The sequence below is a fragment of the Piliocolobus tephrosceles genome, chromosome 6 (genome assembly GCF_002776525.5).
Source record: "Piliocolobus tephrosceles isolate RC106 chromosome 6, ASM277652v3, whole genome shotgun sequence".
Lineage (NCBI taxonomy): Eukaryota > Metazoa > Chordata > Mammalia > Primates > Cercopithecidae > Piliocolobus > Piliocolobus tephrosceles.
Genome location: NC_045439.1, coordinates 102,623,035 through 102,651,004, shown reverse-complemented (window position 1 = coordinate 102,651,004; position 27,970 = coordinate 102,623,035). Strand labels below are relative to the sequence as shown.

General features: G+C 38.1%; 1 protein-coding gene across 5 annotated transcripts in view; it reads left to right on the top strand.

The window, feature by feature from the left end:
- The window catches only part of USP3 (ubiquitin specific peptidase 3), a 91,905-nt gene that overhangs the window by 37,894 nt on the left and 26,041 nt on the right, over window positions 1–27,970 (top strand). For 4 of the 5 annotated variants that reach the window (XM_023185274.3, XM_023185275.3, XM_023185276.3 and 1 more), the window contains 5 exons: window positions 11,579–11,662; window positions 14,637–14,718; window positions 16,127–16,209; window positions 17,867–17,980; window positions 20,914–21,027. In XM_023185274.3, coding sequence (XP_023041042.1) covers window positions 11,579–11,662; window positions 14,637–14,718; window positions 16,127–16,209; window positions 17,867–17,980; window positions 20,914–21,027 — 477 coding nt within the window. Of the gene's footprint in view, window positions 1–2,633; window positions 3,133–11,578; window positions 11,663–14,636; window positions 14,719–16,126; window positions 16,210–17,866; window positions 17,981–20,913; window positions 21,028–27,970 lie in introns of those variants that run through there. The other variant, XM_023185278.3, reaches the window with a different exon arrangement.

Genomic DNA, 27,970 nt, shown 5'->3' with positions numbered 1-27,970 from the left:
GGATCTGTCATGTTTCAGGGGTATTCGTTGCTTAAGAGGTTTTATTTATTTATTTATTTATTTATTTATTGGTATTAGTATTATGCATGGCTTACTGTATAAAGATAGCTTTGTCGCCAGTAAATTAAAAGACTTGTTTCTTTACTATTGCACAAAGAAGGTTTTATTTGCATGATTATTCCTCCTTGTTTCAGATAAGTGAAGAATGGTTTGCTTTGGGAATATTTTCTTAGTTCTTCAAGGACAGGATGTGGAAATCTTGAGTCTGGTTCTGTCGCTTGGGCTGGAGTGCAGTGGCGCCATCTCGGCTCACTACAAGCTCCACCTCCCGGGTTCACTCCATTCTCCTGCCTCAGCCTCCCGAGTAGCTGGGACTACAGGCGCCTGCCACCTCGCCTGGCTAATTTTTTGTATTTTCAGTAGAGACGGGGTTTCACCATGTTAGCCAGGATGGTCTTGATCTCCTGACCTCGTGATCCGCCCACCTCGGCCTCCCAAAGTGCTGGGATTACAGGCGTGAGCCACCGCTCCCGGCCAATGTGGAAATCTTGACTTGGGTAACTTCAATAGCACTAACAACAGGAATTGAAAAAAACTTAGAATTTTAAAGCTGAGAAAGAGGTAGAGATTTTTCTCTGTCTTGGGTATGACATATATGTTATTCAGGATGGTAGCAATTGGGCAATTAAATGTGGCTAGTGTGAAGAATTAAGTGTTTTTTATTTTAATATGTAAATAGCCCCATGTAGCTACTAGCTACTATTGGACAGTGCAGCCTCAAACTGTTAAAATGTAACATTAAGTATATTAATGTTATAAACTTTCAAAACCTTAAGATAGAAATCTAACAGAAACTCCAAAAAGAAAATAAGCCAATTTTACTAAATAAAATACTGTAGTTGCAAATAACTATGACTTAAAGCAAATCTAACCCAGTAAACTATCAGAAAGAAAAATAAATAATTACCAAGTACAGTTAATTTCACCTGAGTTCTATGAACATATTCATTATTAAAAGAAACCTCAGATTATTGTACCATTGGAAGCAAAATATACTTTATTTCCAAGAGCCATTTCTTGTTTTAAACAACTAATAACATTGAAATAAAAGGAAACTTAAGCCCTTATAGTTTGCCAAAACCCAGAAAGCAAATATCATATACTAAATGATGAAATGCTAAAGCCATTTCCATTATATCAGAAACAAGACTAATACTTCCTGAAATCATTTACATGATTGTCACTATTATTAAGCATTGTTCTAGGAGTTTTAACCATTGCAGTAAGACAGTTGACAGTAAGTCAAATAATTGGCATAAATATTGGAAGCAAAAAATTGTTTCTACTTTCAAATGATACAATAGAATAGCTGGAAAGCCCAGGGGGACTCTAGTAGAAAACAGCAATGAGGATTAAATATAAGACACTTTGGAAAGCTGATGTATAAGAAATATAAACAAACTAATAGCTTTCTCCTTATTAGTGGTCATCAGTTGAAAATGGAAATGACCAAGCAAAAGTATTAAACAGAATGACAAAACTATCAGTTGCACCTAGGAATAAATGTGTTAAAGGTACAAAGTGAAGGTAATGCCCCTTATGAAGAAAACTTGATATTATAATAAGTAGTCCTTTTCTCCCTCAGTTTTTGTCTTCAAAATGTTTACTTGGGAAAGATCCTGGTTTACATGATGGTCCTCAAACATATTGTGAACTTAAAAAACAAAACAAACAAAAAAACACCTTTTTACTCAATAGATAACATTTGTTGAGAAGCTGCTATGTGCTAGGGACCTAGTTTCTAGTGCAGTGGTCTCCAAAATAATGCACTGGCAGTATGGGAAGAGCATTTAGAACTACTGCACCGTTTTATTTGGAAGGAGAGAAAAACCTTTGTCAAATATTTAACACCTGCTGCCAGAGGTCTGTAGATTTGATGATTGTGTGCCATGGGTTACACACAGTCTCCTAAATCAGTTTCACCTGTGATGTCCTCTGTTTACTTTGAGCATTTTGCATTATATATCTGCTTAGTTATATGGATTTATTCCTTCCATATAACATGTTTAGCCAAATGGACACATGTTTTAAAAGGTCTTAAATTCTGCAAGGTGATGACGATGATGTAAACACAAGAAAAGGGCAAATGGCCACATTTTCCTACTCTGTGCTCATCAAACACATTACGGGATAAAATTGGCTATCTAATAAAAACACAGACTAATAAGACCTAATAAGTTGGACAAAATGTTTAAAAATTAACATGAAGATGATAGGAAGTATGAATCTATATTCACTCTCATTAATGTCAAACCTTTACCTTATGGTATATTGCACTTTGAGAAATTATGACCAGGCATGGTGGCTCACACCTATAATCCTAGCACTTTGGGAGGCTGAGACAGGAGGATCACTTGAGCCCAGGAGTTCGAGACTAGCCTGGGCAACATAGGGAGACACTGTCTTTAAAAAAAAAAAAGGAAATTAGTTTAATAATAGTATGAAGATATTGTGAATAGCAAGACATTTAAAATAGTTTATTTCATTTCTAGCTCACTTTAAAAATTACTTTTTTTGTAATATATAATTGAGATTTACTTGTATATATAATACAAATGCATATGTATATACATATATATATAGAATATAGTGGATACTCAGTTTTGTGGTTTATTTTTTAACTTGATTAGAAAGCTGATGAAAATAGCTTGAAGGCTTCTTTTGTAACTGAATGCAGGTCTGGATGCTCACTGCTTGTAAAGTCCAGTTAATACAAGTGAGGTCTGGTAGAAAGAAAGTAACTTTATTAACCAAAACTAGTAAAAGGGGAAGTAGCAGGATTTCTATCCAAAGTTATTGTTTTGACTTCAGTAGACTAGTGTTTTTTCTTTTAGAATTAGAGGGGGCATATAGTGCAGGGCAAAAACAGGAAGGAAACGAGTGTTTCTAAAGTTAGAATTTTTTAAAGGAAGTAAACCTACATTAAATGTTAGGCCGAGAAAACGATTGAGCCATGCTGTGTGTTTTCATTTTTGGAGAATGGGAGAAGAATGTGAAGATGGAGAAGACCAAATGAGGAATATTGTTTTGCCATTAAATAAGTGAATGGTGCGAAATGGAAAGTATTGAGGGGTAAGAGAGTTCGTGGTATATGGGATGAAAGCTTAACTCTAAAACTAGAGCAGGTAACACTGAAGTGAAAGGGAAGATTGGGAGGGAAGGGGTGGGAGATAAGAATATCTAAGCAAGGCTGACATTATGGAGACCATCAAATACTATACTTAGTTCAGTTACAGATAGCTATGGATTTGAACGTTTCTGAGGGAAAAGGGAAAAGTATGTACCAAAGGAAATAACCAAAGTATAGAAAAGAATGTTATTTGAAATGAAGAAAAAAAGATGAATTTTTGAGAGTTTATAGAAAGAAAAGTAGCAAGGTTTAGGCAAGGTTAAATACTATACATTAGAAATAAATCAAAATCTAAAAAGGCACATATAAAGTATAAGTGTGATGAGAAAATTGAGCAGTGTCATTTTTGTTGTTTATTAGTGTCAGTGGTATTTGAAATAACTTTCAAGCTCTGATTTTATTCATTGTTTACCTCCCTAATTATGTAATATAATAAATAGCTTGTGTTTCTTATGAAAATTTACCTTCTACTTGATGTATCTTTTTTCAGTGCACCGTAGTAAAATCAGTTGTATATGTCCTAACAGCAGTATGCATATTATACTATACTATACATTTAATTAGGAGTTTATTAGCTGTTGGCTTAAATAAGTTTAAAACTACTTCATGATCATATTTGGCTCAATGAATTTGGATTTGAGACTAATCTTTACATAGCCAAGATGATAATGTTACTTGTCTCAGTCTTAGAAGTAAAGAAAGACACCAATCTCCTTCTTACCTTCCTTTTTTATATCCTATTTCCTTATCTAACATCTGTAATATATACCCGACTACAATTTTCAAGTTTTTTTTTTTAATGTTCAGTGTACTCACTTTTTCTTAAATACTTCTTTCTTTCTATTAAATACAGTACTTATCTGACAAAAAGTCCATCAGAAGTAGAGCTTATCTTTAGGCCAGGCATGGTAGCTCACAACTGTAATCCCAGCACATTGGGAGACTAAGGCGGGTGGATGGCTTTGAGCCCAGGAGTTTGAGACCAGCCTAGGCAACATGGCAAAAACCCATCTCTACTAAAAATAGAAAAACTAGCTGGGCATGGTGGCACTTGTCTGTAGTCTCAGCTACTCAGGAGGCTGAGGTAGGAGGATGGCTTGAGCTCAGGAGTTGGAGGTTGCAGTGAGCCGAGATCACACCATTGCACTCCAGCCTGGGTGACAGAGCCAAACCTTGTCTCAAAAAAAAAAAGTAGAACTCATCTTTCCTTGAAGAGTAATTTAAAATCAGTAAGTCAAAACTTGCTTGGGTATAAATTTTATAGCCTAAAAGTTGGTCATGTAATGTAGGCAGTTCCTGACTTCTGTTTATCACATGAAGTCCTATGTATATGAAGATGCTGAGCCTAGACCTCCTCTGCTAGAGGCCAGTCAGGTTATCTGAATCCTGCCTAGGCCTCTCCTGTCAGTTTCTCAGCACCAGTAGTATATAAAGAAGAAAGGAGAAATCGAGTTTTTTCAAATACTATGGATTTCAGCTACATTTTGGGACACATTTATTTCCACCTAGAGAACGTTTAACCACGTTTCATAGCATTTATTTCAAAATGAGATATGCATTCCAGGCTTCAGTGGACCAATCTACATGTTTTTGAAACACAACCTATGAGTTATGTACTTTTTTGTACCACTTATTCTGACATAATCTTCTTGAAGGGAAAATTAAGAAGAGTGGCTAAATTTTTTTCCCGGTGTCAGAGGTATGCATAATTCTGACCAAAAAGCTTCAATACAGTTGTAGTGAATCAGGAAAAGATTTTTAGAACTTTCAAATCCGTCTGTTTGCCTTTTTAAATACCACTATTAGTGGGACAATTTCTAGTTTGAAAGCAGTTGTCTCATCTGAAGACTAAAGCAACCTGGCAACATTTACATTTTCATTTATTTCCCACCTTTACTACTTACTTTCTTTTGACCTCTGACCACAGAGGAAAAAGAAATCAAACCAGGGGAACGTAGGCAGCTAGAGAGGAATGTGCTGTGCGGCTAGCAGTTACACAGAGGAAGGAAACTAACATTTACTAATCCTCTACCACGTGACAGGCAGTCTCACCTTAGAAGTTTGGACCTGTGGAAGCAGCTGTTTTCCTTAAAGAATAGCGGTAACAACAATCATAGTAATATATACAACTTGTATAATATGAAATTCTAACAGTAGAAAAGTTATATTCTTAAAATAAATGTCCCTCTTAGTGACTGACTATCGGAACACCTAGAATTGGCTCTTAAGAAATAGAGATAGTTGTAAAAACCTAAAAAAATATATATTTTAAACCAGTGAAAAACAAATCCAGCCAAAATAAAGTGAGTTACAGCCGGGCATAGTGGCTTAGTCTTATAATCACAGCATTTTGGAAGGCTGAGGTAGGAGGATTGCTTGAGCTCAGGAATTTGAGACCAGCCAGGGCAACACAGTGAGACCCTGCCACTACAGAAGTAAAAGAATTAGCCAGGCATGGTTACTCATGCCTGTAGTCACAGCTACTCGGTGGGCTGAAGCAGGAGGATCGCTTGAGTCCAGGAGGTCAAGGCTGCTGTGAGCTGTGATAGCATCGCTGCAGAGCAAGACCCTGTCTCAATAGAGAGAGAGTAAGTGAGCCAGAGAGCCAGGCATGTAGTGGCTCATGCCTGTAGGCCCAGCACTTTGGGAAGCAGAATTAAACAATTGGCCAGGCATGGTAGGGTGCCTGCGGTCCCAACTACTTGGGAGGCTAAGGTGGAAGGATCACTTGAGCCCTGGAGATGGAGGTTGCAGTGAGCTGAGATGGGGCCACTGCAATCCAGCCTGGGTGACAGAATGAGACCCTGCCTCAAAAAAATAAATAGAGTTACAAAAAACTAAAAAAAAAAAAAAAATTTAGAGAGTCACCCAGCTGGAGTGTAGTGACGTGATCATAGCTCGCTGCAGCCTCCAACTCCTGAGTTCAAGTGATCTTCCCACCTCAGCCTCCCAAGTAGCTGGGAGGGACTACAGGTGCACACCATCATGCTTGGCTATTTATTTATTATTTTATTTTTGCTTTGTTTTGCTTTTTTGGGACGGAGTCTCACTCTGTTGTCCAGGCTGGAGTGCAGTGGCACAATCTCGGCTCACCACAAGCAACCTCCGCCTCCTGGGTTCAAGCGATTCTCCTGCCTCAGCTTCCTGAGTAGCTGGGATTACAGGCACACACTACAACTCCTGGCTAATTTTTGTATTTTTTAGTAGAAACAGGGTTTCACCATGTTGGCCAGGCTGGTCTCGAACTCCTGACCTCAGGTGATCCACCCACCTTGGCCTCCCAAAGTGCTGGAATTACAGGCGTGAGCCACCTTGCCCAGTGAATTTTTTATTTTTTAATTTTCATGGGGATGGAGTCTTGCTTTGTTGCCCTGACTGGCCTAAAATTGAGTTCTTTTTTCTTCCTTTCTCTTTTTGAGACGAGTCTGATGTCTGACTCTGTTGTCCAGTGTAGTGGCATGATCTCTGCTCACTGCAACCTCTGTCTCCCGGGTTCAGGCAATTCTCGTGCCTCAACCTCCTGAGTAGCTGGGATCATAGGCACATGCCACCATGCCCGACTATAAAATTGAGTTCTTATAGTTCAATAAAGTTAATTTCTTATCTCTTTATGCTAGTATTATAGAATTTTGGAGCAGGTAGTATCTTAGATTCCCTGCATTAGCAGTGCTGTATAAAAGAGACTAATGCAAGTCACATATGTAATTTTGAATTTTTTAGTAGCTATATTAAAAAAGCAAAAAGAAACAGGTGAAATTATTTTTGATTGTATATTTTTTAACCTAGTATATCAGAAATACTATGTCAACATGTAATCAATATAAAATTATTAGAGATAGTTTGCACTTTTTTATATGAAATCCTTGAAATCCATTGTGTATTTTACATGTTAAGTACATCTCAACTCGTGAAATTTTCATAAAAAATATTTGATCTGTATTTAGATTCATAAAAATTGCAGTTAAAAAAGTAAATTCACACTGTTTCAAACATTGTTTTCCAATAAATGGAGTACCAAACAAATCATTTTTCTCCAACATTTGTATCTATATTGACAGAAATTACTCTTCAGAATAATTGATTTGACTCAGAAGAAGTGCAGCACTGTCAAAATATCCATGCAGGTTAAGTAAGTCCACTAACACTTGTGAAAAATTATTATTATCAACATGAAATTCAAAGGGGCATCATATATCATCATATCAACAAAGCATTTGTTGTATTTTTTTTTCATAGGTTTTGCAGCCACTTCACACAGTGCTGTGCTGCTGCATGTTAATTCATGTTGAAAAATGTGTACAATCATTGATTTGTATTATAAAAAGCTTCAGTTTTAACACAAATTCTTGTACTTGTCTAGCTAGGTCATCTCCTCGGGTCTTCAAATCTAGCTAATTGATATGCATTGTGATATAGGGGTAACAGTGTAAATCTCACTGAGATTTCTAAAAATCTATTCCTGGTTTACTCTTTGATTGTTGAATATTGACAAGCATTTCTTTTGTTTCAAGAAAATCTGAATTAGAGTTACCAGAATTGTAAATCTTTGCAAAACTCTTCCTTGACTCAAGCAACCAACATTAGCTAATAATGTGGTCGTTAAATTCATTGTCTTCTATTTCTTTTAACAGTTCCATAAACTGGTGATGATTTAGAGCATTTGTGCATATGTACCGAACAATTTTGGGGTCTTTTTGAGACAGAGTCTAGCCCTTTTCGCCAGACTGGAGTGCACTGGAGTGCAGTGGCGTGATCTCAGCTCACTGCAACCTCCGCCTCCCGGGTTCAAGCCATTTTCCTGCCTCAGACTCCTGAGTAGCTGGAACTACAGGCATGTGCCACCACGCCTAGCTAATTTTTGTATTTTTAGAAGAGATGGGGTTTCACCATGTTGGCCAGAATGGTCTTGATCTCTTGACCTTGTGATCCACCCGGCTCGGCCTCCCAAAGTGTTGGGATTACAGGCATAAGCCACCATGCCCGGTCTGAACAATTTTAATAGCTGCCTCCATGATACAGTCTGCCTCAGGGCACAAATATTTGCATTGTGTTTCACACAGCAGAACAAAGTAATAAGAGAAATAAATCCAACAAATACAGATGTTTGAACATTGTGTTGCTAGAAACTGACTTTTTTATATCTAGCTGAAAGTTACAGATGTAGAGAATTCAAAAATATCTACAACATAAGATCAGTTTTTAAATTTAAGATTGCAAATAGATGAAGACATTTCTCTGTAAATTTGAAGGTCATTTGAGACAGATATACCTATAGTATTAATTGGGCATTATCTCTTCTAAAATTCATCTAAAGCTAAAAATACTTGTAACTTTTCAAATGCTGACTTAATTGATCTTTAATATTGTTAGAAGGGCCTTTTTATTCACTGACAGTTGCTTGATGTCTCAAAGATTTTTCACTTTCTGTAAAATACCTTTTTAGCTTTTTTCCTCATAATTTAAAAATACAATTTCCTTAACTGAAATAATTTAATTTTTCATCTCACCATCTTAAAATTGTTTTCTACATTGAACAAGAATCTGAACCTGTCAGGCACGGTGGCTCACACCTGCAATCCCAGCGCTACGGGAGGCTCAGGTGGGAGGATTGCTTGAGGCCAGGAGTTTGAGACCAGCCTGGGAAACAGGATACCCCAGCTGTATTTTTAAAAAATAAAGAAAAAAAGAATCCAAGCTGTTTTATAGCTGGCCGCTTACAAGCTCAAGTTCTGTAAAATCTTCAGGAATTTTTTTGTTTTACATTTAATTCTGATTTCACTGATTGTGACTAATTTTATTGATTATTGTTTTAACTGAAGCCATTTTGTATTACATTGAAATGCATTTGCTGAAAATATCTCTTAACTGTTGTCTGTTATCTTAAAACTTTTTTTTTACACAGCAGCTTTTTAATTTTGCTCTGCTGCAGCAAATTGCAGTTGCCATTCTTTGTAAAATTTGTGACATACCTTGTTGAGTCTGTTTTCTTTTCATTTGATTCTTCCTCAGTAATATGCCTTCACTTGAAAGTAAAAATTTTTCTATTTTTAAGCTAGAAAAATTTAATTATAAAATAATTAAAATAAGTATTTTAATTTAATTGCCAATTATGATTTACATAAGTGTCACTGTAACTTACGGTATCTGCATAAAATGTTCTAATAAACCCATTACAGTGCTACATTGTTGCACAGAAAAATCATTTGAACTGACTCATTCTGTCAGTTCTAGATTGGTGATGTGCTTTTATGTAATGCTAGAAATGACACATTTACCCAACTGTGCACTGCCATATATCTTGCACAATTTAATAATAAAAGCAGAATACAGTTCTACCAAACTATAACATTGTACTTAATTGTAAAAGATTTTACACTGCTTCAGTTAAGAATTTATATTAAATAAAAGTTTTAAAACTTAAAATTGTATTCCTCAGTTACCGTAGCTACATTTGCACAGCTCTAGAGTATAGATCAGCTTACTTTGGTGATGAAAGGGTAGAGAGGCAAAGCAATTGGACCCAGTTGGCCTGGAGGAACAGAGCAAGTCCGTAAATGAGTCTGTACTTTAACAAATGTAATTTTATATCCAAGGCTGACTTCATGTTATACCAAAAAGGATTACTTTAATTTAAAGAAATAAATCAGTTATTTAATTTACTTTGAAATAATTTATTTGTTTAAACAACCACTTATTTGTGGCAGTTAAGAGGTTCAGTTTTCAATTAGATATTAATGGCATCCTATAAATACATAAAAAGCGATCTGAGTTTGCTCTTAGACTTCACTTTCCAGATAAATGCTAGCATTTCAAGTTTTGGACACTGAGTGTTGTTTTATTGAAACTACATGCATAAATTTATACAAACATAAAATGAAAATGTAAGCAGAAATTCGAGTAGAGTAACAATACAATTTCCTTCTTCAGTGAATGCTTAAGGTTTATAGAGGTACCCAAATGCCTTAAGCCCAAATTTACAGACAAAGTAGATCTTATCCTCTTAATATTTGTGCTGAGAGGGAGCAAAAAATTAAAACTTTGCACTAATTTAATTTCTTTATGTGGTTGTTATAAGACCAGTGAAGAATTTTTTCTCCTGCTGGTAGTACTTTGATAATAGAAAATGGTCCAGGATATAAAAGACTGCTTTTGCTATTTGTGGAATTGTTGGGAACTGACTTTAGACACTCAGAATATGTTAGAGAAATCTTGATTGACTGCCTGGGTGGTCAGTTAATGAGAGTATGTGTTAAATAATTACATATATAACATTGTAGTGACAGTTTTCAAAGCATCCACTTAAAATTTTGATTTCTCTGAGTAAAAGACACAAGCATGCTTTTTTGTGTAATCTTTTAAAATTACTTTTTCCCACCTCTTTCTCTCTCTTTCTTTCTCTCTCTTTCTTTCTGTCTCTTTTTAATAAAATGGTTTCCAGATATAAAATGTTTTTGGGATTCTGCTAGAGATGACCTAATTTTTACTAATTGCTGTGCTTTCAAAGTTTTGTTTGCTGAGAATGGCAGTGTTATTTTTATTATTCTTTGGTAGTAATAACAAGTGGTTTCATGCAAAGCTGCATTTTCAAAAGAATATCTTAGTGCCAGCTTGTCAGTTGTTTTTGTTAAAATTGGCCTTATCCCAGGAAAAAATTAAATGCTAATGTGTACAAGTTAAAGTTTATATTATGTGTGATTTGTTACATTATTTGCTTATTGTCTTGTAAAACACACAGAGTGTTGGTTTTTAAAAATAGCTTAAATATTTTTCTTCAAAGCACTTATCAGTTGCCTGAATGATATAGCCAGTTTTATACTTTTGTTTTGTAGTGCCTCAGAATGAAAGATCATTCTTCTCAACTCATCTGAATTCAATCTCTTTTAATTAAATTCTGTTTAAAATGTGCAGCTTTAACTTTAGTTTTTCTATTCAGATATCCCTACAGGCTAATTACCTTTTCCCTGCTTTTCACTTAAATCTCTCCTCCCCCGAATTCCCCATTAATTTGGGTTGGGAAGTGTTACCTTAAAGCTTTAGGCTTAATGCTACATGGAAAGACTCGGTACTTTTTATTTCATTTTCCATGTATTAGGCACCACTAAAAAGAATGTAACACGTGCAGCAGCCTATTTCATTTTCAAAGGAGGAATTGAAGAGCTTTTGAGTAAAAAACGTGAAAAGAAGCTCATGTTCATTGCCTACGTGGCTTTTAAAAAGACTCTTGAAAAACATTCCATTGTGAATTCCAGGTCCTCTTTAAACTTACCACCAGCAGTAACTGCCTGCAGAGCCATGTGATCATCTTGGCAGCAGCCAGGCCTTTTAGTGATTTCATTACTGTGGTTTCCTCAAGCTCTTTACACACATTGATTAATATTTTCCTTGCAGTTATCGCTGTGATGATTTTGTGGTCAATGACACCAAGCTGGGACTGGTACAGAAAGTCAGAGAACACTTACAGAACTTGGAAAAGTAAGTAATAGGCCTTTGGAAAAAGAAGGGTCTAAGAATAGTGTTGAAGTAGTTTTTAGAATTTTTGAGTGGGGATTTTGTCTATGAGTTTTATAACTTCATGTTGTAATATGATTGAAATGTTGATAAAATAAACCTTGGCTTTGGATATCTAAAACTTGGCCCATAGTTAGTGGTCATAGCTCTGCATTTCTTTTATTTAATATTTGTCATAAACCATATCTAAGTTCCCAAGAACCTGTTTTAAAATTATTACCCAACAATTTATAAGCTACTCAATTTATTTGCAAGGGAAATTTTGAGGGTACAAGGAAAGGGCAGAAAAAGGTGTGAAATCATCATAGAGTTACTTTTGATAATAGAAAACCCTTGTCAAATGTATTGTGAGGTCTACTAGGAAGCACTATGATTTATGCATCATTTTTAAGGGAAATTATTTTTAATGAACATACTGTCCACTTTGCATCTGTGCAGTAGCACAGGATCCTAGTTTCTTTTTCTTGCTTGTTAGGGGCAGTTAACTATCACTTGACATTAACAAGGAGCTATGAATACTTTGTCATCACAAAGAAATGAAACTATTTATATGTGAACAGACGTTTCTTGGTATAGTCAAATAGCTTAGTTAGAGAAAACTCACTGGACCCGAGATTGAAGCAATAAACAGAAACCCAGCTAGCCATGCCTTTGAAGCTACAGTGCATAGAAGTATGGCTGTGGAATGACTGCTGACTCAAGTGAAATCTGTGTACATCACACCAAATCATTAAGTGCCATCTAATTTATTTTGGCAGTTGGTGTGTAGAAGGTATTGTGAAAACATGCACAAAGCAGGAATGCCTTAGCAAACTTAAGTGTAAAGCCCATAGAATGTTTCAAAATTGCATACTGAAAGGAAATAACCTAACTTCTTTGAGGGCAATACTGCGTAGTGTTTGTTAAAACCAGACATGTATGTCTCATTGACTAACTAGATTATAAAGCCGATACTGGAAGAATAATGATTTCTTTAAACCAATTAAAATACTTTAGGTTTAAGTACTTTTTGGTTTGTCGTCTTTTGGCTCTTTTTCAGAGTGCTTCTCTTCTGATTTGATGAGCCCTATCTAGGATTAGAGACAGATACACACAGATCCAAAATATTTAATTTTCTCTGAAATTGTTCACAATAAACATGAAGTCTGAGATTCCTGAAGGAATGTATGTGTAGTATCACTCTTTGGTGTGGTGGTGTCATTGTAAAGGTCTTAGTAACTTGGTTATTTGTTATAGAAGTAGGTGGCTACCAGAATATTTTTTCTGCCACTTATGGTTTTCTCTAGGTAAAGACTACCCTCTCAGTCTGAAATAAATTAATCAGAACTAAGTCACAGGGAAAAGAGGGCATTTGGGAACCTGCATGCATTTTTACAGTTAGGAAATCTTTTATTTCCATTGACCACTTCATCAGATGAAGCGTGTCACAGACCACCTGTCTACACGTCTGCTTGGCCCCAGTGAAAAGTCTACCTTACAGTCCATTTCCTATGTTGAAAAACCTTACCTAGATTCATTTTTATGTTTTGCAAACATTGGTTTAATCTGTAGTGGAATTTAGAAACTACGATCATATTTGTGTTTTACTTAACTTTTGACTATTCCACATGCCCTGTGGAGCAGCACTGTCCAGCAGAACTTTCTGCAGCGACAGAAGTGTTCTCTATCCACTCTAATATGGTAACACTAGCCATACTTGGAAAGTGGCTAGTGCAACTCAGACACTGAATTTTAAACTTCAAGTTTAATTAATTTAAATAGCCACATGGAGTGAGTGGCTACTATATTAGATAGCATGGATCTAGAAGATTCTGCATTTTGAGAGTCATTGAGGATAAAATGTAATAACTTACATTTTTAAAAGGTGAAATGCCTTATTGATATAGGTTACAACTGAAAATGAACTCTTAGGCATTGTCATAAAGAGCATATATACTATGCTTGTGGTTTACCTTCGCCACTTCACAGAATTTGTGAAGGAATAATTGAACACTATAGCGTATAGAATTGGTCTCTTCATCTTGCAGTTACCAGTACTGTGAGAGAGAAACATACAGTTCTGAAGAATATTTTGAGGTTTGAAGCAACTGTCACTAGTTCTCATGTTTCAAAGACATAATTCATGTGGAAATTCTGTAAGAAAAAATAATTATGTATTTACTTTGGATTAACTTGGTACTTTTAGAAGGTGGGAAAGAATTGGCAGCCTTAAAAGTCTGTTGTTTAACCATAACTTTTACTTCCTTTAGATTAATTTGCCTGAGATATAAAAATTTTAAAGTGACCTTTTGAAAATAGAAATAACTTTCTAATAAATTTTAAGCAAAATATTTCTTACATCAAGAAAAATTTTGAGTGATTTTAATTCAGAATTTCTGCACTGATGTGTTTTGGAATGTCCTTTGGCGCGTAGCTGCATCTAATGAATGTACATGTGCCTATATTCCTGTAACTTATTTATCATTCCTCAAACTCAGATCATATCCTCATCTGTTAAGACAAATGAGCAAAACATGACATCTTTATATCGAAATTAAGAAAGAAATAGCATATGGAGACTTACTGTTAAATTTCAGAACAGTCGTGTCAGACCAGGGTTTTCCTTTTGTTGTGAGGAATGAGCCTTCTGCTCTGTGAAGCTTCGCAGTGGGTCAGACAGTGGGAGTGGTGGCGGGGAGTGTCCCACGGGCTGCATCTTCTGGCCAGCTTTGCCAGGAGCAGCATCCAGCCCACCTCTGCTGGAGGAGCAGTGGGGATTTCCAAGGAAGTAGAGTTCCTCAGTTAACTTCAAATACATGTGGGCCCCAGTGGGCCTGACGAAGCAGTCAGGGAGGTCTCCATGCCCTAGGTTTTGAGGGCAGCTGGAGTTTATTCTTTGACCTGTGGTGTAGCATGCATATATTAATAACTTTTTCACTATCTGTTTGTGTTTTAATAGCTCAGCTTTCACAGCTGACAGGCATAGGAAAAGAAAACTTTTGGAAAACTCAACACTAAACAGCAAGTTATTAAAAGTAAATGTAAGTAATTAAAATTTATTCAAATATAAGAGTTAGTTGAGATTTAATCACTGTTTTGTTACAACTCTAACATGTAAAGTTACCTGTTACAGACTTTCTTATAAATGTGTGTCTTGGATTTGGAATATTTTACACAATGTTTGCCACTTGTACTGTCGATTATTGCTGTGACCCCAGTGAGTCCATCTGTCAGCACCTTCTTCCCATCAGCATTACTGCTGTGCTCCTCTGCCCTAGAAAACAGTTCACTCTTAATACCTGCTCACACTGCTTACTCATCAGAAAACCCAGCCTTCGTTTTTAAGACTAAGTCTTTAGGTTCAGGCAGCTTTTCCTTTTTTTGAGACAGAGTCCTGCTCTGTAGCGCAGGCTGGAGTACAGTGGCGCATTCTTGGCTCACTGGAACCTCTGCCTCCCAGGTTCAAGTGATTCTCCTGCCACAGCCTCTGCCTCCCAAGTAGGTGGGACTACAGGTGCACACCACCGCGCCTGACTAATTTTTGTATTTTTATTTTTATATATTCTTTTTTGAGACGGAGTCTCACTCTGTCACCCAGGCTAGAGTGCAGTGGCGTGATCTTGGCTCATTGCAACCTCAGCCTCCTGGGTTCAAGCAATTCTCCTGCCTCAACCTCCCGAGTAGCTGGGATTATGGGTGCACGCCACGCCCGGCTAATTTTTTCTATTTTAGTAGAGACAGAGTTTCACCGTGTTGCCCAGGCTGGTCTCGAACTCCTGAGCTCAGGCAGTCCACCCACCTCAGCCTCCCACAGTGCTAGGATTACAGGCATGAGCCACCACACCCGGCCTTTTTGTATTTTTAGTAGAGACAGTTTCCCCATGTTGGCCACGCCAGTCTTGAACTTCTGACCTCAGATGATCCGCCCACCTCAGCCTCCCAAAGTGATGGATCACAGGGGTGAGGTGCCTGGCCTCAGGCAGCTTTTTAAGATTAATATCCCATTGTTAAGAAAATGCGTATTGGTCATTTATATATGGCTTAGAGTTAAAAGTTTGGGGACAAAAATACTTGGGGCATATATATTTATATTTTTCCATTTCTCTTAGTTTTTATAGAATCTTAAAAAGGCATTAAGTCTTAAATGTTATTTTAAGGATTTCCTGGTTTTTGCATTGTGTACTCCATGGTACTCATTAATGGTGATTTCCTCATAAGCTTTCAATAAGATACTTCCATTTAAACAACCCCAGGATCAGAAACAGCCTTCTAAAAATATCCAGACATTTATACAGAGACTAGTTTGTTTCAAATATTCATTGGACAGAAAAGGACCAATTCCAGATTGGCTTGGTGCTAGAGTTTCAGAGGCCTTGCCTTAGCTTTGATGTTTAAAACAGTTGGCCTTCCCTTGGCATTGCTGATGGCCTCTTCTTGCACCACTTACAGGGAAGCACCACTGCCATTTGTGCCACAGGCCTTCGGAATTTGGGGAACACGTGTTTCATGAACGCCATCCTTCAGTCACTCAGGTAAAGCTGCAGTCAGAGCTTAAGCGTCTGACATTGAAGGTTAAGAGCAACGGCTCTGGCTTCCTATCTTGTCTGCCACTAACTCTAGTCATATAGTTTGGGGCAAGGTACCTTAATTTCCTGTGCCTTTGTTTCCTCATCAGTAAAAGTGGGGACAGTAGTTCCTACCTCATGGGGTAGTTGGGAGGATTAAATAATGTAATTTGTCTAACGTACTTAACAGCAGTGTCCGACAGTGAATAGTTGTTTGCAGTTATTTCGGGTTGCTTCTTGAATAGGCTGGAACTGAGATCCGCAAACTTTTTCTGTGAAAGGCCTGATAGTAAACATTTTAGTATTTCAGGCTACAGTCTCTCTCACATATTCCCCCACCACCCTGCCCTTTATTAAAACAACACTTTAGGCCCGGATGCAGTGGCTCATGCCTGTAATCCCAGCACTTTTGGAGGCTGAGGCAGGCAGATCACCTGAAGTCAGGAGTTCTAGACCAGCCTGGCCAACATAGTGAAACCCCGTCTCTACTAAAAATACAAAAATTAGCTGGGCGTGGTGGCGTGTGCCTCTAGTCCCAGCTACTTGGGAGGCTGAGGCAGGAGAATCACTTGAACCCAGGAGGTGGAGGTTGCAGTGAGCCAAGATGGTGCCACTACACTCCAGCCTGGGTGACAAAGTGAGACTCTGCCTTCAAAATAAATAAATTAATTAATTAAATAGAACAACACTTTAAAAATGTAAAACTCGCTTTAAGAGCTGCGTGGTGGAGGGCTAGATTTGGCCTGTGGGCCACAGTTTGCAAACCCTGGATTACAGAGAACCTTGTTCAAAGAGCGTATTTCAGTCATTAGTTGAGTCTTAACCCATTTATGCCAGAGGTTGCAATTTTTTTGTATGAAAAATCAGACCTTGGTGATGACCTTGAGCAATAAGATATAAATAACTCCCAGAAGCTTAGCATTCCAATAATGGAACACTAGGCATAAATAGGTTAATCAAGGTCATAAGATGAGATGTCTTCAAAATATGAGACAAGTAGTAAAAATAAAATAGTCAACAAGGCTGATCTAAGTTTTGTAGAATAAATTATTTTGAAAGTCACATACTTTTAGATTTTAATGAGACATCAAAGGCCAGAATAAATGATCTTCCCAAGGTGACACTGCTGATAAGAAGCAGAAGGCATGTTTGATCTCTCTTGGAAGGCACTGCCTCTCAGCTTACCTCTTCTTGCTCAAAGAGGAAATTATACTTACTACCGAATTCTCCTTATGATTCTGTACAGTGTATCAAAATAATATGGTCAGTTTCATGGTTTGTTTTTATTTGAGGAAATTATTGAATACCTGGAAACAAGCAACTGTAAAGAAAGAAATGGTGACTACCTATAACTGGAGGGAAAATTGGGGATTTTTTTGAAAAGGGATTTTGTTTTCAGTTCTTTGTTTTTTGTTTTTGTTTTTTACAAAGTCATCTGTCTATACAATTTTCTTAGAAGGAAGAATCATAATGAAGAAACTGAATGCAAGAGATTGCATTGAATACAATTTAAATGAGACAATTGAAAAATTGCAGTTTCAAAATGTGTATGTAGGCTTCATCAACTTTCTTTACAGTCCTATTCTTTTCTTTTTAAAATATTTTTCCCTTCCTTTTAAAATAGTAACATTGAGCAGTTTTGCTGTTATTTCAAAGAACTGCCCGCTGTGGAGTTAAGGAATGGGAAAACAGCAGGAAGGCGGACATACCACACCAGGAGCCAAGGGGATAACAATGTGTGAGTTGCAAGAATATGTCCTTTTGGCTTTGAGTTACAAAACAAATTACTCTCACTGGTGGTTTCCATTGTATTATGTGAGCTAACAGGCACATGCCTTAAAAAAAATCTTCTAAAAATTGTGTTTAAGTATCTAGCTGGCAGTCTTAATAGTTGTTGGAGTTCCGGCCCGGCATGGTGGCTCACACCTGTAATCCCAGCACTTTGGGAGGCTGAGGTGGGTGGATCACTTGAGGTCAGTCAAGACTAGCCTGATCAACATGGTGAAACCCCATCTCTACTAAATATACAAAAATTAGCTGGGCGTGGTGGTGGGCGCCTGTAGTCCCAGCTACTCGGGAGGCTGAGGCGGGAGAATTGCTTGAACCCAAGAGGCAGAGCTTGCAGTGAGCCGAGATCGCGCCACTGCACTCCAGCCTGGGTGACAGAGCGAGATGCCATCTCAAAAAAAAAAAAAAAAAAAAAACTTGTTGGGATTCTTTTATTTACCATAACAGGAGGGATAAATTTAGCATTCTGCTTATTGACTGCAGATTTGGGCATTGGAGAATTGGCATCTGGATGTGAAATGCAGTTCTACGTGTAGGCGACAATGAATCTCGTTAGTCCCTGTGAACTGATTTGTCTCACAGTGTTAGGTAATCCTGTCTTGGATACTGAAACTAATTTGTAGTCAACAAATTAGTTGTGGGGGAATAAAGTCAATTTTTGGTTGATACAGAGAGGGGGAAGAAACGGACAAGTGCTCATTAAGAACAAATCCTGTATCCTCATTTGGTGTAGACCTCCGTTATTTGTGGTTCGGAAGATCTATCATTATGACAATTGTAGGGGGCACATTTTTCGTGTCTTAACTTTACAGCTCTTTTTTCCGAAGGACTGTGGCACTGTGGCTCATACTCATTATGTATTTAATGTTTTCTCTGTCTGACCCTCCACTTCCACACACTCCCATTCTCACTCATTCTGAAGGACCATCCTGTGATTTGACACTGTCCTGCCTTGGTGGCTGAGGGAGAGTAGGGAGAGTAGGACTCAACATGTCAGAATGATGGGCAGTAGGGCCAGAGTCACAGTGCAGGGAAACTAGAAAGCCAAGCGTGGAGCAGGGCTGAAATGACATCACTACAAGTGGTGTTTGAAGGGAGTTTCCTTCACAGCAGCATCTAGGATGAGTTGAAAGTGCCTGCTTTCAAGGAGGCTTTGCACTCTACAGTAATCAGGTCAGAGGGGACAGCAGTGAAACAGCAGAAAAATACATGTGTATGAGTTAAGAGAAGAATTAGTAGTACTTGATATATTTGTGTCATGCAGGGTTGAGTTTCAGACTGCAGAAATTGCCTTTGGCTGATTTAGGCAGAAAAGATATTTACTGCAGGGATATTGGTGAGCTAATCATAATGGGTGAGTGAAAAATCAGGTCTGGAGTCCAAGGCAGCAGCACCGCAGTCACAGTCACCCCACAGAACTGTCCTGTAAGGCCGCCACTGCCTCTGGTGCCCAGCGCAGCAGCAGAGTTCCTGTTGCCAGCACTGCTGGAGATGGGTGCTGGCAGACGCGGCCATGCTGCTGCCCTGCACTCCGGATGGTGCTCTTTGCCCCCACTGCTACCAGAGAGGATTTGGTGCTGTCCCTTCTTCTTTGTGTCACTAACTCCTGCTTCGGATGGGCAGAGCCCAGGCTATGTACCTGTGCTCTGACTGCAAGGGAGCCTGAGAAAGCAAGTGTCTGGCTGTTTAGCTTTAGAAGTGGGAGGCAAACTCTTAAAAGTGGGGATTCTCCAACATAGGAAGAGGGTTCAAGTACTAGGAAGTCAAAAATATGATTTGTATTCCAGGGTCCTACGTGATCGTGAGGGTTGAGAAGGAAGATATTGAGATTCTCTGAGATCTCAATCAAGTATCCAGAAATATGGTGCTTATATTGACAGCTATGGAAGTTGAAGTTGAGTTGGATCAGTTTAGCCACAGGTGTAGAAAACCAGAGTTAAGTGACTTAAATATCCATGGTTTGTTTCCTTACATAAAAGTCAGAGGCTGTCTGTCCAGGGTAGTTTGACAAAGCCATCTGGCTCCTCCTGGCTTTCTGTTCCACCAATCTCCAGAGGCCCTATCCATCCACATAGTCCACCATGGTGCTGGGGCTCCCCAACTCTGTCCCCATCCCTAGCAGGAAGAAGGAAAGGATTAATATAGGACTACTCTTCTTTTTAAGACATTTCCCAGAATTTGGACACACTCAGTTTTTTATTTTGAGAGTTTATATGCCCAGGAAAAAAAATGAGAGTTCTATTCCTATGCGAGAAGAAGAGTGTGGATATTGGGTGATTGGAGGGTGTACGGAGAGCAGTAGATGCTGGAGCAGGTCAGTGCACATAGAGGTGAAAGTGACAAGAGGACCTCCAGCAGAAAATTCTTGCTGGAAACTGGAGAAGTTTACATAAAAATAGTCATGAGAAAATCTGACTTTTGGAGTTGAGGGTCACTGGTGGAGAGCCAAGTGGTGAAGGTTTGTGACACAGGCTGGAGTCTGGGGGTGCTAGTGAGTGGCAAGAAGGACAAGGCAGGAGGGGGAGAAAGAGAGCTGAATGTTTGTTTTGCATTTTGAAAATGTACATTCTTAAGTAATTTGGCCTATAACTCACCCAGTGCTGTATTGTTTGCTTGCATGGTTTAACTCAGAGTGTAGAAATACGGCAGTGCATTGGCACACTCAGAGTTAACCATATGGTTACAAATTAGCTTTGTCAGAATTACTGCTACTTATATGGGTTTTTGAGATGCTCTTACTTATTTTTCAGACTTTCTTCAGAAAAGACCAAATCCTTTTTAAGTGTTCATTTTGTATGTATGATGCATTTTAGACGAGTGGACGCTGTGTTGAAATTGTAGCCTCTCACTAATCTGAGGGCGCTGTCCTTTCCTCTTTTGCAGGTCTTTGGTAGAAGAGTTTAGAAAGACACTCTGTGCTTTATGGCAGGGCAGCCAGACTGCATTTAGCCCAGAGTCCTTATTTTATGTTGTTTGGAAGATTATGCCAAACTTTAGGTAAGTCTTATTTAAAGAAAGGTATTTTAAAACATTAATATTAGTGTCTATACTGTTCCTGAAATAATTCCTAATGAAGTGGTTGTATTCTAAATATTCTAAATACTTAACACTGGTTTGGTGTTTTTTCTTTTTAAGAAGAGTAGAAATCGAATACATCTGACTAAATAAATGTGTTTATTTAAATAATAGACTGTAGAAATGTCTTTAACAAGAGGTGGGGTATTTTGTTGCTATAAACATAAAGCCCTTATAAATAACTTATGTGCACTAGGAAAAGATACTGGACAAAATTTCCTCAATCCTTTCACAATGTAGAATAATTACAGTCACACACTGTCTTGTTATTCCAGCTAAAAAAATTAATATGATCAGTAGAAGTGCGTGGTATTATATGAACTGTTCGGAGCTGAGTTTGGAAGCTCTGGGAAGGCTGTTGTCAAGGGCCTGGGACGCACTCTCTAGAAGGCGGCTGTGCCACATCCCGGTGTGGCCAGAGAGCTGCTGTGGTGCCCGTGCTTTCTGTCTCGCCTCGCTTGAGCAAAATACACCTCTGCTGTACACCTAGCTGTCAGAGGAGTCTCCTGCCTCTTCTCGTAGGCCTGTCATCCCTGTAGGGATTCGGATGATGGCAGCTTTGAGGCACTGCAGGTGTTTGACAGCAGCCTTGGCCACCTTCTGCCTGTTTTACCCTTCTAAAGCAAGTCATGGTTCTTACTAGTTACAATTTTGGCACCTAATGTACATCCCTTCTCCTTTTTAAAAAAAAAAAAAAAAAAAAAAACACCATGCTGTAGTAAACTTAGCGATCTTTCTTGCCCTATTGCCTAAAAAGATGTATTGTTAATATAGAGATATATTTAAAAGGTAATTAACTTCAAAGGACTTTAAATTGTTGCCTTGCTAAAAAGTCTAGCCTTAAGGATCTGACGTAACTAAAGTTAACCATAGTCTTTGTTTTGAAAGAAACTCCTTTTATGTATCATACCATTTAAATCTCCTCTCAGGAAAGACATAAGAATTTGAGAATATCTTGACTCTTAAGTATGAAAGGTAGGAATGACAGTTAAGTTACCACTAGTCAGGTCTGGACCTAATAAAAAAAATTCTAACATAATCACCTGGTAGACTCTTGACAGAGGTTTAGTCTTTGTGTTTTATTATTACGTAATAATAGTTTCCATTTATTGAATGCCTGCTGTGTGCCACCCACTGGGTATTTTATATCTGGTCTTCATTAAAAAACAAGCAAGAATACAATTCCACTCAAGGCAGGAAATATTGCCCCCATTTTAGAGGAGACAAAACTGAGACAGAGAGGAGAAGCAACTTGTTAAAGCTTATGCGTCTAGTAGGGTAATAACCAAAATTGGAGTCCAGGTGTTTGTGGAGTTGGCGAATAATAGACGTGTTGACAATGATTTGCCCACATACCTTGAACAAGTCCCATTAACTAATTTGATACTGTTTTCCTGATCCCCATGGTGACCAAGGTCCCTCATTCTTGAAAGCTTAGAAACATTATCATATTTTATACAGTAGAAATCTGCTTTTCCTGTACATCTTTCCACATCTCTGTCCTTTCTAGCTTCTGTAGCCCAACTGTGAGCATGATTTAGTTTTTAGCTGTTTAATTTTCATATTGGAATATTCCTGCTGATGAAGGAATAAGGAAACCAGGCTGAGGAATTTAGCATGTGGAGTCTCTGGGGAAGATTTCAGATATACATTAACTCTTCAGTTTCTTTAATGGCTGATGAGAATAGGGTAATTTGGTATTCTTAGCTGGGCTTGCTCTTAGTTCTGCAGTAATTGAGATTGTTCCCCATTTTTATATAATCAAAGAACAATTTTTCTCTTGGTCGGATCTAGATCTTGAGATTATATCACGGACAAAGCTTTAGTGCAGGGTCACTGCACAGTGCCCAGGTGTGAGGCAGGGAGATGGGGCTTGCTTTTTACAGCTCTTACTCTATGAGGTATGCAGGTAAGATTCTTACAACATGCCTGTGTGTAAGTGCATGAATCTTGATTTATGTTCATTTATAATCCCAAAGGAATGTTTTTTAGGTTTAAAAAGCCCATTTTCCTTGGTTAACACATGACAGTGTCTAGCGAACTTGATCCTTTGGGATGAAATATGAGGACTCTGAAATACAAACATGCATGTAGAAGTAGAAACAACTTTCATCTATTAAATACACAAATATATATACATACACACACCCCCAGAACACACACCCTCAATGTAATCAGCAGCTTTGGATAGAGAAATCATTAAGCCTATTCTTTTTTCCCCACTGAAACTAAAAGCCAGTTACCTAGCAGGGAACATTTTCTTGAAGTTTTGACCTTTTCCAACATACATATGTACTTACCACACTTCTTTTGATTTCTCAGTATGTTCAGCTCTTTCTATCCTTTTGCTTTTCATAAAAATACCTTAAAGTGTATTTTTTTAAATAGGCAAAAACATGTGGTTCAGAATTCAAAAGGTAACAAAAGAATATGCAGTGAATGTTTTATTCTGTTCCCTAGCCATTCATTCTGTTTTCTGGAAGCAACCATAGTTACTAGAGTTTTCTGTATCCTTTCAGATGTTGTGTGTACATATCCAGGCAAGTGTGTGTGTGTGTGTGTTTATGGAATTTTTAACGTAATTGGTGATGTATCATGTTTTTCCCTCCTTTGAGATGATTCATACTAGTATACAAACAGCTTCCTCAGACCATTTTCTAGTTCTATCATCAATTGTGTCCAAGTCCCTCCCAGTGGCTCTATGGACTGTTTCTAGTCTTTGCTGTTCTAAACCGTGCTACAGTGAGTAGTCTTTTACATACACGTGCAGGTATCTAAGAGAGAAAGTGCTGGGCTCAAGGAAATGTGCTTCTGTAATTTTGATGGTCTTTTTTGCTTGACTTTGTCACTCCTTGCTTTTCTTAACACAGCTCTGTCTTGCTGCTTTGCTGTCTCTGTATGTCATGTGCCGCTGCCCACAGCATTTGCCTTGTGGTCCCTATCTCTTTGTCTAGGGTCCCGGTTAAAGCTAACACTCTTCAGGAAAGTCTCTTGATGATTCAAATCAGGTCTTTCTGTACAGTCTGATTTAATATATTTGCCTTGACTTCCCAAGATGAAACTTTATTTTTTTAATCAGTTATTGTTATAATTAATGTTTTAAAATGATGCGTAAGCATTGAAACATAATTCTTATGTTTGCTTGCTCTTCAGGTTTATAGACAGTGTAAAGGATTTTTGTAGACAAAAAATAGATCTTTGCATGTGATGCTTTTTTTTTTGAGTCCCTCTTTGTAGCCCAGACTGGAGTGCAGTGGCATGATCTGGGCTCACTGCAATCTCTGCCTCCTGGGTTCAAGTGATTCTCCTGCCTCAGCCTCCCAAGTAGCTGGGATTATAGGCACGCACCACCGTGCCTAGCTAATTTTTTTGTATTTTTAATAGAGATGGGGTTTCACTATGTTGGCCAGGCTGGTCTCGAACTCCTGACTTCGTGATCCACCTGCCTTGGCCTCCCAAAGTGCTGGGATTACCGTCGTGACCCACCATGCCTGGCCACGTGTGATACTTTAACTAAAGTTTTATTTAACAATAGTCTTTTTGGGATATTTGTAAAAATTTTTTAAAATACTATGCTGTTGATATTTTATATCTAAACCATTTTCATTCTTGTCAAGAATTTTGCTATTGTATTAGTGTGTGTGTTTGTAAACACAAGTTCATATGTGTTCATTTTTGTCATTTTGTTTTCTGGTGTTTTTGTTTTGAGGAAACTCAGTCATGATTGCTGCCAAATACTGAGTAGGAATACGTTTAACTTACTTGCAGATATTTTGGCCAAAACAACAACTTTAGAATTCTTTTTTTAATGTCAACGATATTTTAAATATGAGCAGAACCTTTAATTCTAATGTATCTTAGGTATTTTAGATGATACATATGTATATCTCTTTCTACATACAATATATACAGATTATATACTGGCACTGCGAAGACACAGAATAGTCAGTAATGTGCAGGCATGTCACAGTTAAGTATGTGGTAGGATCACATGAGTCCTTTTATGTGTCTATATTCTGAGATGTTAATTCATTTGGAATATCTGCTTTTCACACTCAAGTGGGTGCAAAGTAACATTTTATTTAATTTTTTTGTTTGTTTGTTTTTGAGACAGTCTCACTCTGTTGCCTGGGCTGGAGTGCAGTGGCACAATCTCAGCTCACTGCAACCTCTGCCTCCCAGGTTCAAGTTATTCTTCTGCCTCAGCCTCCCGAGTAATTGGAATTACAGGCATGCACCACCATGTCCAGGTAATTTTTGTGTTTTTTAGTAGACAGGGTTTCGCCATGTTGGCCAGGCTGGTCTCAAACTGCTGACCTCAGGCGATTCGTCTGTCTCAGCCTCCCAAAGTGCTGGGATTACAGGCATGAGCCGCCACACCTGGCTTGATCATTTTTTATTGGAACATTTATTTGTCTTTAAGATTTGGGGAAATCTGGTTTGTAGTCATTGTGCCAAAACCTTGTGAAGAGACAGTTGCTGCGTGTTCCTGTACACTGTGCTTCAGCAGTGTTCAGAATGGATGGTTCAAGACCTTTTAGGCTTTCTGTGTTTGCAGTGTGCTCTCTCCCCAAGTGATTTCTCACAGCATCCTCATGACAGATTTAGGAGAAGGGGGTAATCTTTGTCTGACGTGACAAATGAGAGAAGGGACAGTGTTAAAATTGGAGCCACAGTTGGCCGGGTGTGGTGCCTCACGCCTGTAATCCCAGCACTTTGGGAGGCCAAGGCAGGCGGATCACGAGGTCAGGAGATCGAGACCATCCTGGTCAACATGGTGAAACCCCGTCTCTACTAAAAATACAAAAATTAGCTGGGCGTGGTGGTGCGTGCCTGTAATCCCAGCTACTTGGGAGCTGAGTGAGGCAGGAGAATCCCTTGAACCAAGGCGTCAGAGGTTGCAGTGAGCCAAGATGGCGCCATTGCACTCCAGCCTGGCAACAGAGCGAGACTCCATCTAAAAAACAAAAAAATTTGGAGCCACAGTTACTTGCGTCTGTTTTCTTTTCTCCTGTATTTCTGGTCTGTCACAGAGACACTACTTGGTTCTTCATAAATGCATTTCCTCACTAATTCTCAAACAGCTGTTTGGGTGACATTGCTGAAATACGTATATAAAACATAAACACAGCACCCAAATGTGAGGATGTTTCCTTTAACATGATTATAAAATAAGAGAAACTGAAGTTTACTACAGAGTAAATTCTGAAGCCCAGTTGTACAATTAGGAAATGATTGAAAAGATAACTGAAGTTTGTTGAATTTAACATACTAAATAAAATATTTATTAAGGCTTTCAGATAAGTCAGTGAAGTTATACATTTAAATGTTTAGAAAGAGAATTGTAAATGTCTCTTTAGAAATAATTAGAAAAAGTTCCAGTCTTAGCAGCAGGCAGTGTTCTCTGGTAAAATTCACAAGTTGAAATAGACTCACAACCTACCTTTATAGAATAGCTGAGTGTTTCATGATCTCATGTAGTTTAAAGATGTGTTTGTAATGGTATAGAAAACACTAGAAAATAATGCATTTTGATATAAGAGAATCATGGTATGGTTGGACACATACATTAATGTACATGAGGCACATTGTTTTGTAAAATGGGATGCGCTTGTGTTCACTTGATGAAAATACAAATTGGTATAGCTATAAGGTGCTGGTTTTCATGATACATTTTAGGAAAATTATGACTTAGATATTAGGTTATTTGGGGGAGAGAAGGAAATTTTTTTGTAAGTGATAGAATTTCAGATATTATAACTTAAACTACTAATCTTTGAGTCATGAAAATAATGGATATTGTATTAAATAAGTTTAAGGCACCTCCTTAGATATACAAAGGAACTACCAACTTTGAATGCTTTTGGCTGAATATTAACATTTTTATTGATAAGCCTTAGAAGAAGTACTTGAACATATATATTGATATTTAGTTGCCAGATAGTTTAGAAAAAGCTATAGTGAAATGCCAGAGTAACTTCTGACTTTAAGTTCCACAGTTCCATTTATTAGGGAGATTGTTTTCATAATTTATAATTTCCAGGAAAAGGGGAAAATATGTATTGACAGAAACTCTGGTTGGAAGAAATTTTGTTTGTGGAACCACTGCCTGGAAGAGTAGTGGGAGTTTTGAATCTTCAGACCAGAAAAACTTAATGATTTAGATTAAAGAGAACCTTCCATGTTGGCAAAATGTAGACAGAAGTCTTTTTTATTTTAGTTTTATAAAAGTACTTTATGGCCGGGCGCGGTGGCTCAAGCCTGTAATTCCAGCACTTTGGGAGGCCGAGGCGGGTGGATCACGAGGTCAGGAGATCAAGACCATCCTGGCTAACATGGTGAAACCCTGTCTCTACTAAAAATACAAAAAAATCAGCCGCACGTGGTGGCGGGCGCCTGTAGTCCCAGCTACTCGGAGGCTGAGGCGGGACAACGGCGTGAACCCGGAAGGCGGAGCTTGCAGTGAACTGAGATCCGACCACTGCACTCCAGCCTGGGCGACATAGCGAGACTCCGTCTCAAAAAAATAAAATAAAAGTACTTTATATAACAATGCTCTCTTTATTTTATCCAAGTAACTTCCCAGACCTTCCGCCTGTACCAGTTTCATTTTGTCTGCCTTTATTCCTGTTCACTGTCATTGATCTATATTTGTATAAGAATTTCATATAGTTTCCTGTCTGACTATACTTTAAGAAGTAACCTAAGAATATATTGTTATATAAATTCAAGTTTTAGGATAGAGCGTAACTATATATGAGCCAATGCATTTTTTTTTTTTTTTTTTTTTTTTTTTTTGTTTGGGGCTTTTTCTCTCCCCCCGGCTGGGGTGGCAGGGCCCGGGTTCCAGTTACCTCAAATCCCC